This window comes from Paramisgurnus dabryanus, chromosome 9, assembly GCF_030506205.2.
Source record: "Paramisgurnus dabryanus chromosome 9, PD_genome_1.1, whole genome shotgun sequence".
Lineage (NCBI taxonomy): Eukaryota > Metazoa > Chordata > Actinopteri > Cypriniformes > Cobitidae > Paramisgurnus > Paramisgurnus dabryanus.
The window spans coordinates 38,161,734-38,177,307 of NC_133345.1; the positions used below are offsets into that span (position 1 = coordinate 38,161,734).

General features: G+C 39.8%; 1 protein-coding gene across 1 annotated transcript in view; it reads right to left on the reverse strand.

Moving 5' to 3' along the window:
• Positions 1-15,574, reverse strand: part of abcc5 (ATP-binding cassette, sub-family C (CFTR/MRP), member 5) — a 31,630-nt gene that overhangs the window by 7,743 nt on the left and 8,313 nt on the right. The window contains exons 3-19 of the mRNA XM_065282837.1: positions 13,637-13,785; positions 11,087-11,242; positions 10,866-11,010; positions 8,150-8,383; positions 7,776-7,949; positions 7,544-7,691; positions 7,296-7,444; positions 7,101-7,208; positions 4,397-4,750; positions 4,124-4,195; positions 3,880-4,004; positions 3,416-3,488; positions 3,060-3,263; positions 2,679-2,822; positions 745-841; positions 469-653; positions 118-264 (exon numbers count right to left, since the gene is read on the reverse strand). Of these exons, the coding sequence (XP_065138909.1) occupies positions 118-264; positions 469-653; positions 745-841; positions 2,679-2,822; positions 3,060-3,263; positions 3,416-3,488; positions 3,880-4,004; positions 4,124-4,195; positions 4,397-4,750; positions 7,101-7,208; positions 7,296-7,444; positions 7,544-7,691; positions 7,776-7,949; positions 8,150-8,383; positions 10,866-11,010; positions 11,087-11,242; positions 13,637-13,785 (2,664 nt within the window). The remainder of the gene's footprint in view (positions 1-117; positions 265-468; positions 654-744; positions 842-2,678; positions 2,823-3,059; positions 3,264-3,415; positions 3,489-3,879; positions 4,005-4,123; positions 4,196-4,396; positions 4,751-7,100; positions 7,209-7,295; positions 7,445-7,543; positions 7,692-7,775; positions 7,950-8,149; positions 8,384-10,865; positions 11,011-11,086; positions 11,243-13,636; positions 13,786-15,574) is intronic.

Consider the following 15,574-nt stretch of genomic DNA (forward strand, 5'->3'; position numbering starts at 1 on the left):
AGTATTTGTGTACACTGGGAATCTAAACCACGACATTCATGCTGCTAACGCAACGCTCTACCAATCAAGAGACTGTAATTTTGTTCACAATGTTGTATGACACTAAAGAAATCTCACCTTAACAAACACGATGCCTCTCAGTAGTTTGAGAAGTAGCATGATACCCATAGACATGGCGTAGACGGCGGCGTAATGCTGCATCTGAGGGTTATCTCGCATACTCTCACTTACCACTGAACAGTTCCCAACATGTACCGTTGTATTCTGTTAAGTAAGAAATCATATTAATGCACACACAAATAGTCATTTAATAGGCATTTTACAGTATATGGAAAAGAAAGTTAGTCATATATGCTCTAATGGTGCATTTACAGAATGAGTGTTGCTGCTATTCACATTGAGGTAAATATAAAAAAGACCTGAAACCATTTTTCTTTCCCCTCCTCCAAACTGCCCACAAACTCTTACCCCGCTGCCCTGTTTGATCCAATAGCTGAGCCACCAGTTACTGAAGGCAGTGCTGCCCACATTGAGAACGAAAAGTGACAGGATGAAGAGGAAGACAGGCAGGCCTCCTAAAGCCTGGATGTATACTTTATACACGGACCAGGGCACAGAGCCTTTCCTTCGCTCCTCCACCTGCATTAGCTGACCTGAAGAAAAGTGTGGGGGGGGGAATCAGCAGATCATATTAAAGGAATAGCATGATTAAATGTGAGTTGTGTACAGTGTAGTGATACTTACCATTATCTTCATCCAGTGCTTTTTCCTTTTTTACAGAGCCTGCCTTCTTTTTCTCCAATGGTTTCTTCAGGGAACTCCCAGCCTTCTTATTCGGCACCTAAAATCACACAAACACAGGACTTTAGCTCGTCCCCGCCAGCATTTGTAATGATTTTCGAAAGTTTAATCCATTTCAGAAAATGTTCTTCTTTAAATATATAAACATACAATATATCAAATGAAAGATCAGCTTTTAAACAAACAAAGAATGGTTTATCCTATTGTCATTTGTTCTCTTTTTATCACCTCTCTAATATGGGTAGATTTCTTCAAAAATGCCTAATTTTAAGGCAAAAAGCTGATATTTTTGTAAAGGACTTTTGTTAGAGTTCAGATTCAGAGATGATCAAAACATAGAGTTTTTACTGTTATTGGATCAGTGGATGCTTTAGTGTTTTATAAGGTTGGTAAGTGCGCCACCTAGTGGATAACAGCGTAAATATGGATTGCCCTACAAACTCATCTTTGGCAGGGAAGCTGTTTTTTCTTAATTGACGAGATAACGCATCAATGGTGGCGAAAGAAATAAGGTTTTCCTCACCAGAATTGTCATAAAAATCGCCATTTTTTTTAAAGGAATGGTTCATCCAAAAATCGAAAATTCTCTCATAATTTACATCTCAGATGTACCTGAATTCTCTTCTTTAGTTGAACTCAAACAAATAATTTTATAATAAAATGCCATCATTTTATCTTCTTATATGGGAGTCAACATGTTGAATTAGGGTTGTGCCGATATATTGACGATATTCAGACATATGGCCTTCATGACCATAGTTGGCCCATTATGGTTTTAAAATTATTATTATCATTATAGTTTCACATTAAAGGAAAACACCACAGTTTTTCAATATTTTACTATGTTCTTACCTCAACTTAGACGAATTAATACATACCTATCTTTATTCAATGCGTGCACTTAACCTTTGTACAGAGCGTCACAAATGTGTTAGCATTTAGCCTAGCCCCATTCATTCCCGCAACAATATTGACAGAAGAGCGAGAGGGGGAGTAGTCAGGACTGATGATGTTACTGCGCCGAGGTCGAAGTGCTGCAAACTAAGTGCTCTTCCGCCATATAAATTTAGTTCTTATTTTTTATCTGCTTAAAAAAATCGCGTTTTATTTTGTGCCACCATACTTACTCGTGTAACTACTCATATAACAGTCTTTAAATAGGGAAAACATGGAAGTGTTTGGTGGCTTCTAAATTCATCCCTGTTTGGATCCTAAGGAATGAATGGGGCTAGGCTAAATGCTAACACATTCACAACGCGCTGTACAAAGATTAAGTGCACGCATTGAATAAAAATAGGTATGTATTAATTTGTCTAAGTTGAGGTAAGAACATAGTAAAATATTGAAAAACGGTGGTGTTTTCCTTTAACATACGTATTGTGTGCTTTTCCACGCATGAGAGAGTTTGTGGGCTTCACTTCGCGTGAAAGAGCTTGTCACGCGTAAGGCGCGATTCCTTCTCGCACCAGCTCTAAGATGCACACCAATCCATCATAGTGGGTTAATAAATGTCTACTGAAACAAAATTATACATTTGTGAGAGAAAATGATTATTATTTTGAGCATATCAACCAATATGTTGCATATTGATTTCAACATACAGATCAGCGCAGACAATATGACTGCATGTCGATAATGCTGAATCTTAGCAGTTCTTGCGTCTCTCTTAAGTAGTGACACGTGAGAACCAAAGGGATTCAATGTTTCAATTTCGCCAAATAAGTTGACAACACTGTAGGCGTTTGAGTCTCCTGCATTTAGGACATGAGGACATATTTATATAGATATGCGTCAGCTGCGATAGAATGAGGGTGAGTAAATATTATTATTCCTTTAAAGTATGACTACAACAGATACCCGAATGATGAGATACTGACCTCAGCCATGTGTGTTTCTCCTAGTTGAAGGGCGTTGAACATGGCGGCGTAGTCTCCATTCAGATTCATTAGATCCTCGTGACTGCCCTGCTCTGTGATGCTGCCATCACGCATGAAGATCACATCATCGCAATCCACCAGATACTGCAGCGTAGTACAAAAGAGTTTAATTCATTTGGTTTCCACCAAAAAGAAATATCTTTAGCAAAACTGGGATCTTTACTAAGGCAAGAAAGATTAAATATTGTACATTTGAACCCTTTGACATCCCCGTCCGATTTTACATTATTTTGGTCACATGACCGAGAAAGCATTTGGTGCACACTACAAGCATGCAAAACAGGAACGAGAAGCTGCAAGGTCAATGAAACTGGTATTTACCTGAAGCTGGTGAGTGACGAATATGACGGTCTTGCCGCGGAGCTGCTTCCTAATGGCATTGTTGAAGATGTGGTTTCCGACATGAGCATCCAGAGCACTAAGAGGGTCGTCGAGGATGAAAATGTCCCTGTTGCTGTATAAGGCTCTTGCCAGGCTGATCCGCTGGCGCTGCCCACCGCTAAGATTGGCACCACGTTCTCCAATCTAACAGAGAACCAATGAGATCCGATGTTATTAAAGTGATGGCATATTTGAACTTACCGCACTGATATTGATGCGTTACTTTATTGATGTATTCATGTGCTTTCTGTAGCTTTGACTCCCATTTAGAAAGATGTTTCTGTATGATGTGTTACCTCAGTCAGGTCACCATTAGGTAGAATGGCCAGATCTGGTCTCAGGCAGCAAGCGCTTAAAATAGCTTGATATCTGCAGGAGATATAATATCTTTAAGTTAAAATGTTTAAGGTAAAACATCAATAAAGCTGAAACCCTATGGGGACAGGTTTTATCCTAGTCCCAGACTAAAATGCATGTTTGAGCTCCTTAATAAAAAAATAAAAAACTGGTCCTATAAACATTCAAAGGAAATCAGGTTTATAATGCATGCATCTCATAGAAAAGAACAGAGCTATATCACATGAACAAACCGCTCAAGGTTATCTGTACTTATTTTTATCTCTGTGCGGAGTCACAGCACCGCATTGACAAATCTGCCAGCGCCCCCCTTTACACTGACTCATAGGCACTATTCACAACATTGATTAAATGCAGCCATTATACGTACATCAAAATGAGACACGTTTTAGTGTCCCCTCACCTCTCTTCCTCCATTTCCTTGCCAAACAGGATGTTATCACGAAATGACGCGTTAAGGATCCAGGCCTGCTGTGCCACGTACGCGAAATCTCCATCGACGGCAATGGTCCCCTCTAAAAGTGTCATCTGAGATGAGTGCAAAAGACATTAAAATGGATCAGAGGGATTTCTAAATATATCTCATGGATCCATTATAGATAAATGGCAGCTCGCAGTTTAAATCGCATCATTCAATAAAAGCTAACCTGGCCGAGAATGGCAGAAATGAGAGATGTTTTGCCAGTTCCAACACTGCCACAGACTCCAACCAACTTTCCCTAGGGAATAAAGTAAAGGAACCATGTAATCACGCAAGTATACAAATGCGATTATTCCCTGTAATCTTTACTGATATGGTATCAATCCAAGGACATTGGGAGTCAGTGTTACTCCCAAATGTTTATTCTCATACTCTTGGGGTTTTTCTTCTCTCGTCTTTTATCTTTAAGCACTGTAAAATGAAACAAAAACGCACAAACCTTTTGTATCGTGAGATCGATGCAGTGAAGAGTTCTCTGGAGTCGCTGACTAATGGTTGGCACTTGCAGGTTGTGATCATCGGGGCTGGCAGCCATGTCTGAAGACACATCATTCAACAGATGACCATGCTGTTCCTCTTCCAAGATCTTATGATGTCCAGGGTCATCGCATTGACGGCGCTTCTTGCGACTCCCTTTCGATCCCAGGCCTACATAGGGTGTACCGCGGGGCGTAGGCTGGGCGCTGTGACCCCCCGTCTCCCAAGCCAGACTGGCACTGGTCATCTCTACGGCGACGGTTGGATTTCGGGGCAGCTCACGGATCATCTTGACCTCAGCCATCAGAAGCAAACTCTGGAGGGAAAACAGTGAAAATTTAAAAAAAATCAGGTAACATACATTCATTTGGCAGGAATGGATTAAGAAATGATAAATATAATAGCGCAGAGTCGTTTTTCATCCTATTTTATTATTATTATCTGACAAAAATATTCTGTTTATATATAATCATGATTTAAAGCAGGTGTCACCAATCCTGGTCCTGGAAGGCTGGTGTCTCTGCCGAGTTAAGCTCCAACCCTAATCAAACACACCTTAATTAGCTGCCCTCCAAGACCAGGATTGGTGACCCCTGATTTAAAGTATACATATTACCTTACTGCGATCGAACCCATGACCTCAGTGTTTTTAACTATTTGCACGAGTAAATTACATACAAAGTCAATGCAAAGACATAGGGGTGTAACGATTAACCGTGCAAATGCGCGTATTCTTAATGAATGAATTTGAATGAAATACAGTGAAATCCTGGCACATACGAACGCCAGGGGGCGCTCTCATGCAGAAACTCCCCTTGTGCTACAGAAGGAGAAGCGTTACAAACGCTATTCCAGGAAATGTCTACAGGAATATTTATATCGCTGTTCTTCAAGTTGTTTCAGGTATTTTCATGATAATAAAGAATATTTTGAATGATTTTGTTTAACGAGTCATAATGATTTTAGATTGATAAGGACTTCCTACTGACCAAATGCCGTGGTAAACGCACAAGCTGTGCATGAAACACATAATTGCAGCCTTGCGATTCAGATTCGGTTTCATTTTTAATGGGACACACGATTAATCGTTACAGCCCTACAAAGACGATAATAGATCCAGGGCGATGCGATTGAAGCAGATTGGTTGACGCGATTGACGGAAACACGCGCTATTTGCTTCAATTCGATGACACAAAGTTAAATCCCGCGAGTAATCTAGAACGAGAAATGCGATGCTTCACGTCGCATTCAGACAGCCAGCGATGTTATCGCTGCTCATCGCCTGCCGCTGGTGGTTGATGTCGCTTGTGGGCGTTCCCACTTCTGGTTGCGTAGTAGTGTGACGTTACCCCATGTTGTAAACAACAAATCAGTGCTCCACTTACTTCACTCCCATTGGTAGTCGCTCGTGAAACTCGCTGCTAATTTGCATAAAGTTAAACTTTTCTCAACTTTTGTCGCGCGACTCCGTCGCTAATCGCGCCTACATTCTGTCGCCAACGGTCACGTTCGCTCGTGTCGCCGGAAGTCGCCCAGTTTCCATTGAAATGAATGAGATCGCGTCGCTCTCCTACTGCTTGTCGTTGGCTGTCTGAATGGGGTGTCATGCTTGGTGTGCATGTGGTGTGTTTGCTTGAGAACAAAACAAATTATTATTTATTTTTTTTAAAGTCAGGTATGCACCACAACGTTGTCAAAACTATCCACTTTCACACGGATCGGCAAAAACAACAAAAAACCCTGCATTATGCATGACAGGCCAGTAGTTGGTGAAGTTACGTAGTATATAAACACTACCCGCCTGTGCACATACGAATTCTTCCACAGAAAGAAATACAAATCAAGATGCGAAAGCACCGAGCAGTTTTGTTTGGACAAGCGATGAGGTTGCTTATTACAAGTGACCCTGGGCTACAAGTGACCCCTGGTCCAGTATCTTAAGTTGCACAAACACAGTCCTGTAGGCAACCATTGTTGTTATTGTGAAGTACTCACACATGCCTGTCGACTGAACACGTACGCATGCATGTCACGTCACATTTTTAAAGATTTCCACTTTGGTTGTTCACATAGAAACAATAATGCTGTCGTTTTCAAAAACACGTCAATTAAAAGAAAACACTTCCCTGTCAATGACGAGTTTTTACGGCAATCCATATTTCTGCTATTATCCACTAGGCGACGCTCTTACACAACTTATAAAACACTGATGTAACTATGGATTCATAAACAGTAAAAACTCTGTGTATAATTTTTATAATCACTCTGAATCTGATCTCAAATTTTTTTTTATATCAGCTTTTTGCTCATAATTTGGTATTTTGGAAGAAACATACCCATATTTGAGAGCTGATGAGCATGAAACTTTTTTGTTTAAAAGAGGGTCTGTTCTTTCATTTGATTTATTGTATGTTTATATATTTAAAGAAAAAAAAATTCAGTAAGGCATTAAACTTTTGTGAAAATCATAAAAAATGCTGCTGCTAGCTGGCAATATTTTTTTTTAAAGTTTGCATTTTTACAATCCCAAAATTTAATTTTTATGTAAACGAATAGCTTAAATGCATAAAAGTTTCTGGTTTCTGTTGAAAACGTTATCGTGTAAACATGTCCTAAGGCTTGAGAGGTAGATGCAAATCTCTGTTAAAAATGAGAAAGCAGCTCACCTTGAATCTATCTACGGCAACAGATGCCTCAGATAGAGATTTGACTGAGAACGGGGTGACCTTCAGAGCAAAGGTCATGGCATTGAAAACAGTCACAACTGTGAATGCCTGAAAAAAAAGTAAGGAATAAATGCATGAGTACAAGTTTACTGTGATGATGACTCCACTTAAATACACTGCTAGTAGTAGCCCTACCTGTGCCGCAGTAAGGTCATAACCGAGCAACATGTGACTGGAGAATGTCGCCACGCTGGCGATCACCACAACAATGGGCGCCACACCAACTGTTATGCTCTGGAAATATCCAGTTCGCTCCAAGATCTGTCGCTCCTCATCTCGTATTCCTGTTTGATAGTGATAAAAAATGACTTTTTCTGTGGAAAGCTTTCTACATAAATAATGTACATTCTGTAAAAAAGCCAAAAATTATACTAGGAACCTACTTCGTATTGCTTGCGAGAACGCCTTAACCCAGGCGTACATCTTAATGAACTTGATGTAGTTGAGTATCTCATTCATCTTTTGTACACGCTGGTCGGTCACAGCCACTCCTTTCCTCCTGAAGTACACCGTCAGCCTGGAACTGAACATCTGTCAACATGGAAACAAAGTTCGCATTACAATAATGAAGAGATTTCCATCAGAATAGCACATAACGTGAACACAGAAGCTCACCATAGTGGGATAGAATAGGATGAACACAGCCGAGCCGAACAGGGAAGTCGGCCCCAATACGTATAAGTTATACGCCATTCCCAGCACGGCCACCAGGGGTCCTCCGGCCAGCATGCTTCCAACGGCAGCAGCCTCAAACATACGCTGCCCATCGCTCGAACACATATTGATCAGCTAAAGAGGACCGAAAAGTAAAAGTGAGCGACGCTTGCGGTTGTGAATCATATGCTACCATAAACATGTCCGAAAAATCACCTCCGTTAGATATTTTCCTTCACTCTTCCATCTCTTCACCACTCAATCTGCTCCTAACTGTCCTACGTGTTAACGTTAAACCACAACCTATTTCCTTAACCCCCGCCTGCCCCTCTTACCTCTCCTACGGTCTTCTCACGCAGGCTGCGCAGACGCAGTATCTTGTGAAAGGCCATGGTGAGGATGGCTCCGCGCAGACGCGTGCCGGTCCGGTAGTTGAGCGCCCAGGTGAGGGCGAGGGACCAGGAACGAATCAGCTCGGTGGCCAATAGGCCCAAAACCAGCAGCAGGCCGTAGGGCAGGTCAGGTTCGCTCCTCTGCGTATACTCCAGTAACCGCTTCACCACAAAAGCCTGGGGAGAGGGAGGACGAGCAAGGGGGCAACAGGACACAGCAGACGTGACTGAGGATACACACATACTGGCGCACCACATCAACTTCAACAGTGACTTCAATGCTATTGTGACCTTCCTCATCATCATCATTATTAAGTCCTTGAAAAGATAAAGAGATGCTATGTGTGTGATGCGTCATCGTAATGCACATTTGCTAAACTTTGAAGAAGCGACTTCTACTGAGACTGAATGTCAGCCTATGTCTAATAGTTTTACCTTACGTGGCCCTTTTCTCTAGCCTTTGAAGAACAAGAACAAGAGAGAAAATCAAACAGTTCTGACTGATGGTCTGTTTTCGGGACAAATGAGACATTATACACTAGCAATATGAATCATGGACATAATGCCCCTTGTTCGGGGATTCAAAGACATTTTACCTACAGTCACATCAGGTTGGGGTACAGCACGGAGACGTACTTTTGTTTTAACACCTGAAAATTAATATCAGTTAAATCAATAATTAGTAGCAAAGTGTGCGGAAGCAAAAAAAAAAACACATTTTAAAAAAGTCATACAAGCAGGTCAACACACACGCACAGTCGCACGCACTCGCACACCGTTCTCATGTATCATGCACATATGCAGTCAAGGATATGCACACATAAACTGGGAACACAGGAAAACCTATGTGGTTCAACACAGGTACTGTTTTTATTAATGAAACCTTGAATCTTAAACCTTGAAAAAGAAACATTTAGCAATTCTAAAAATGTATACAAAGAAGTTGAAGCATTGAAGCAAGACAAAATATGAATCAAAAAAACAAAAAACACATTGTTTCATAAAAAGTCGCTTTCAGACGTGAAGGAAAACGAATCACATCTAGTTCCTTGAGAGTCCATTTGGCATCGCTTTAAAGCTGTCCCATTTATGTTAAATTGAGGTTACTGGGGCAGCGATCCCTCCCTGAGTGACCCATTTACACAACCCAAAAAGGTGTCCATCAATTCGGTCAAAAATCCAGCAACACATTGAGAGCAAGAAGGGTGCCTGCAAGCCCACAACTCTCTTAAACTTGAGAGTTTCCAGTCCAAAAGACGAAAACCCGGCAATACAAACCCCCCACAAGTCCATTGGGCACACATATCTGTGGTAGTCTGATCGAATGTCCATTGGCACAAAATAAAGCGTCTCGCCCACATACAATGGATGGTTGGACAAACCAATCACCCAACCTTCGAGGATCATTTTAAAACATTTCATTTGGATTTGCATAAGATGAAGCAATTACAGAGATCAAATAAGAGAGGGGGGAACAGAAAGAGAGAGAGGGAGATAAAGAGAGAGAGAGAGAGAGAGGGGCAGCAAACAGCATAAACTCTTGATCCAGCCCTGCATAAGAAACATGCCCTTACCTCCCAGGATTCCTCACCGGCTCTGCCTGCCATTTGCTCTTCCCGCAGGTTAAATGGACACCCTGTGGATTCTAAAGAATAGCCTCTGTCACATGTCACACACATGGGGACCCAGCGACCCCTGACCCTCAACTCCAATCTGACACCCGGCCCACCTAACTTAACTTAATAAACCACCCCTGACCTGAGTCATCAGAGCAAGGACAGGTATCTCTTCAAGGAGATGTTCTACTGCTAAATATAAACAACGGGAGAAGATAATGATGAATCTTAAACAGATTTAGGGTGTTGTTGTTGTTGTTTTTTTTCTTTTTGATAAGCCCGATTTTCTCCAAAGGTTGAAGGAGACAGAGCCTTGCTGTGTCGCCCATGGTGGGACAGTGACAGAAGCTCTCCTTGAAGAATATGTTAGCCTATCCTCCTGATCTAAAACGAAATCTCTCTGGACTATAACTGAAGCCCTTACATTTATTTTGTAGGCTACCCCAAATTTATCACTTTTGTATATATGTTCTCTTTACTTTTATTTTTATCTGCCTAATAATAACACCCCATATATAAAACACCTGACACCTGGAAGGCAATGCAAAAACAGCAAACTGCACGGTCATGGTGCACCATTCATTATAATAAAGATTTTTGCATTAGAGGTCCTGAACAAAAACATATCAAACCAAGCATTTATTACACTTTCATAGACCAAACTTCTATTTTATGAAGTGCATGTCTAGATATTTGGCACAAAGCAGTGAATAGGCTGTAATACTCATTTGGCAATGGCACTGATCATCATTAAGGCACTTTCTAAATAACACTAAATGAATTAACGTGACACAATGAAACACCACAAAGGTAAAGATCACATTTGAGGCCCCAGTGATAATGTTTACCACAATAAAACCTTTCAGACCCCATCCGTACACTCACCTGAGCACATGGGGCGGTGAGATTTCATAGATGTGCCTACGGAGCTAATATTACACAGAGATAGACAGAGAGAGCTACACAGAGAGAGATAGAGAGAGAGAGAGAGGAGAAAAGACGAATGTGTAATGACAGGAAAGAATTGAGATGGTGTTACTCACTGGGCCACTGAAGCCGGCGAGTTGAGTCACCATAAGGCAGAGGATGGACAGCATGAGACGTGTGCGGCAGAAGACCCATACCACACGATGGAGAGATGCCCCGTCCCCTCGTGACCGGGCTTCTTCCTCCCACAACCCCGCCAGCCTGGGACACAATCAGTTATGATTACATTTATTCCTTCGATGATCAACCAACCCATCAATAATGTATAAGTACTGACCGGCGATGATTGGTTTCACAGCTCTCGAACTGTGACACGGGCCATATATCGTCCAGAAACAGCTGACCCTTCTTATGTCCCAGCAAAGCCAGCGAGGTCAACCAATTAAATGTCATAAAAGAGAACAGGCCAGCATTGTCCACTGGATGCTGATGCCTTTTAAGAGAAAAACAGACAAAAATATGTGAGAATATGTTGCATAATTTATTTAGATATATGTTATACAGAAATATATATAACAATGAAGATCACAGATAATTTTATCAAAATATATAAGACTGTTACTCTGTTACATTATGTTACATTACTCTTTCTGACATCAATTAACTCTTTGTTAAGAGGTTTCTTTTACAGTTGTTTGTATTTGCATTAGCTTTAAGCTCAATATTTCTATTGATTTTTTATGAGAAAAAAGCAGAAAGCACAAAATGTATTGATTGAAAATATTGATGTGTGATGCAATATTTGCTTATTATAGCGATAGTTTATATATATTATAATATAATATAGATATAATTCTTACAAAACCGCATAGATTTCCCTCAAAAGACCCATTTTATTAGCCCATTGGAGCCATGTGGATTACTTCTGTGAAGTATGACTGCACTTTTTTGAGCTTCAGTCATAAGATATTCCCTAGCCTTTGTTTACAGCTTGGAAGAGCCAGGACATTCACTAAAATAAGTGAAACTGTGTTCGTCTGAAAGATGATGGACATATGTATCTCAGATGGCTTGAGTGTGAGTAAATAATGGGGTAGTTTTCCTTTTTTGCCGAACTATCCCTTTAAATCAACTTATTATATGATGCTCTGGAATCCTTGATTCTGATTGGCCAGCAGTTACGTTCTAAGTTTGTTATTTCCTGAAATGACTTGAAACTAATAAAACATCTTATGTCTCATCCGGATACTGTGAGTCATCTTGACAGGTAATACTTAAAAGAAAATGTATATAAATATGCATAATTATTAACACACATGAGATTTTATTAACAAATGAATAAGCCAAATGCAGAACTTTTTTGAATACGTCTTGGCTTGAAGCCTTAAAGAAATTGGTTTTCCTTGCAAATACTTAATGTTGGGATCCTGATCTGTTCTACAATAACAACCTTAAACAACATTGCATGATTTGAGGGAGAAATATCATTGTTCATTTTTATTTTGCTTTATGGTGTGTTATTTATTTCAAGGCACACCAAAACTGAATGAAACTGCCATAATTTACTCAGTTAGCCATTTCAAGTATTTTACTGAGATTGGGTAAAATTATGTATCCATGTAGAGGTTTAAGTATAGGGTTAAAGGAAAACACCACCGTTTTTCAATATTTTACTATGTTCTTACCTCAACTTAGACAAATTAACACATCCCTATCTTTTTTCAATGCTTGCACTTAATCTTTGCACAGCACGTCGTGAATGTGTTAGCATTTAGCCTAGCCCCATTCATTCCTTAGGATCCAAACGGGGATGAATTTAAAAGCCAATAAACACTTTCATGTTTTCCCTAATTAAAGACTGTAAAATGAGTAGTTACATGAGGAAGAATGGCGGCACAAAATAAAAAGTTGCGATTTTTTAAGCAAATAAAAAATGTAAAATATAGTGTATGGCGGAAGAGCACTTAGTTTGTAGCACTTCCACATCGGCGCGCAGTAACATTATCACTCCTGACTTCAGAAGTTTGAGCGAGTGTGGGGAGTTCACAGGAGTGGTCGAAGAGCTGCAAACTAAGTGCTCTATCACCATACAATATAGTTCACATTTTTATCCACTTAAAAAATCGCCACGTTTTATTTTGTGCCACCATACTTACTCGTGTTACTACTCATGTAACAGTCTTTAAATAGGGAAAACATGGAAGTGTTTAGTGGCTTTTAAATTCATCCCTGTTTGGATCCTAAGGAATGAATGGGGCTAGGCTAAATGCTAACACCTTCACGCGCTGTGCAAAGATGAAGTGCACATATTGAAAAAAGATAGGTATGTATTAATTTGTCTAAGTTGAGGTAAGAACATAGTAAAATATTGAAAAACGATGGTGTTTACCTTTAATAATGAAAATAAACTATTGGAAAATTTTAACTATATATTTAGTATTGGGTGTAACTATTTATTATGGCTATTATGGTTATCGGAGTGGTGCTTTTTAATAATACATTACATTAAATTTGTGTATTTCAGGAAATTTGCAGGCAGAGAATTGTTTTTTATTTCTGAGAATAGTGCATACACAAATTAGCGGACAACTTTATAGCCTAAAGCAATCCTTTCTTAGGTAAATCGCCTCTTTAATTGTTTGGGTTTTACCACAGCACCACACCTGGATCCTGAAACTGTTTGTTTCCGAAAATCCTTTAAAAGAACAGAAGATGAAAGCTTTTATTTATGCCAAGTGTTTATGTAACTTGAACTTCTTTTGGCACGACTTCCCAAGGATTACTGGGCCATTGACATTTGAGAGTTCGACCTTCAATCGATTCTGGAAATGGTCACAGTGTTACTATAGCAACAGAGAGCACGTCAATCAGTGACTGCAGTACGTACTTGCTGGTCGAGCGGATGGGCTTGAGTAAGCTGACGCTGTGGTGGTATTTGCTTCGCCCAACCTCGTCCTCCAACTCTTTCGGGTGAGCATCGCTGCTTCCCTCCAATGAGAGGCCGCCCTCAGCTCTCGCTGCCGTTTCAAAAGCATCCTATGAGAACGGCAGCAGATTGGATGGTTAGTTGGCAGATTTTCGAGCCTGGCATTGCATAAGCTTTTTGCCTATCAGCGCTTTTCAATGGAAAAATGTGACATTGCAGAGAAAGCTAACAGGAAATGAAAGAAGACATGTTTGTCAGCAGACATATGGTATGGGTGAATATAATCAGCAGAAATAACAGAGGAAGGAAAGCAGACACTTCTGAGATCATACCACCCGTAATGACTAATAAATAAAAACATAAAGGGAAAATGCAATCTCATGCTGCATGCGGGCTTAAACAGAGTAATAAAAACCTGCCATTTTAAATGGAACCCACATGATTAAATCATGTGTCTATAATGGTCAGGGTAAAGGAATAGTTCAACCCAAAATAAACTTAGTCCATATTTTATTTACTATATGTATGTGCCTTTTTTCTTTCAACCAAACACATTCTAAGTTATATTAAATAATATGCTGGGTTTATTCAGCTTTATAATGGAATTGGATGGTGCCCCATTTTTAAAGCTCCAAAAAGTCCATCCATCCATCGAAAACGAATCCATACAGTTATTAAATGTCATCTTCTGATGCGAGGCAATGGATTTATGTAATGTAGCATCAGACTTTAACTCTCTTGTGAACATGCATGCGGCCTTAGTTTAAAGTTTTATATATAAATGTAAGCCTATCAAGTCACCTTTTAATCATTTTTAAGACATTTAATAACTTTGTGGATAAGTTTTTGATGGATGGCTGCCCTTTTGGAGCTTTTATAATCTGGCACTATCCAATCCATTATAAAGCTGAAAAGAGCCAGAATATTACTTAAACTAACTCTGACTGTGTTTGGCTGCAAGAAAAAAGTCATATGCATAGGATAGCTTCAGGGTGAATAAAATATAGGCTACTTTTCATTTTGCAGTGAACTATTCCTTTCACAAGTTAGAAGTAAATACTTTACAATTTTTTATGGCTTAAACAACATTAGCAGTCAAATGTTCTCAAGCCCACATGCAGAGAGAGACTACATCTACATGTGCCAACAACCAATCTGGCAAACAAAATATTTTATAACAGAACAGACAACAATAAAGTTTGTGTTGCCTGCAGATGGCACAGACAACAGGCTTTTATACAGGCCGTTGCCCTGGTGATAAATGCCACGGTGTATTCTGCTGACAACTAGGCTAAGTGCTCAGAGCATGTAGTGTGTATAAGTAAAGAGAGAAAAGGATGCCTAGACTCTTAACATGGTTTGAACCCAAGAAGGCGGAAAAAGCCGGTGGGATTACACTGCTAAAAAGAACACCATGTGATTAAATGTCTCATGCAAACAGATTAAAACCAGGGTGTGCATCTTTAAGATAGGACTGAAGCCAGAATTTAAGTTAAAATTCTTAATGACATTAATAAACAAGGATCAACTCAACTCTAATCTCTTAAATTATTTCTCATGTTTAGCTTATGTCATCTCCTAGGCTAGTTTTATCGATTTATTGCCACAAATGAGGAACATGATGTTAAAGGGATAGTTCGGCCAAAAATGATATTAAACCCATGATTTACTCACCCCCAAGCTGTCCGGGTTGCATATGTCCATCGTTTTTCAGACAAACACATTTTCGGATATTTTAGAAAATGTTTTAGATCTTTCAGTTGATTAAATGTAATGTTACGGGGTCCACGACCTTCAAGTCCAAAAAAAGTGTGTCCATCCTTCACAAATTAAATACAAACGGCTCCAGGATGATAAACAAAGGTCTTCTGAGGGTAATCCGCGCGGTGTTGTTGTAGA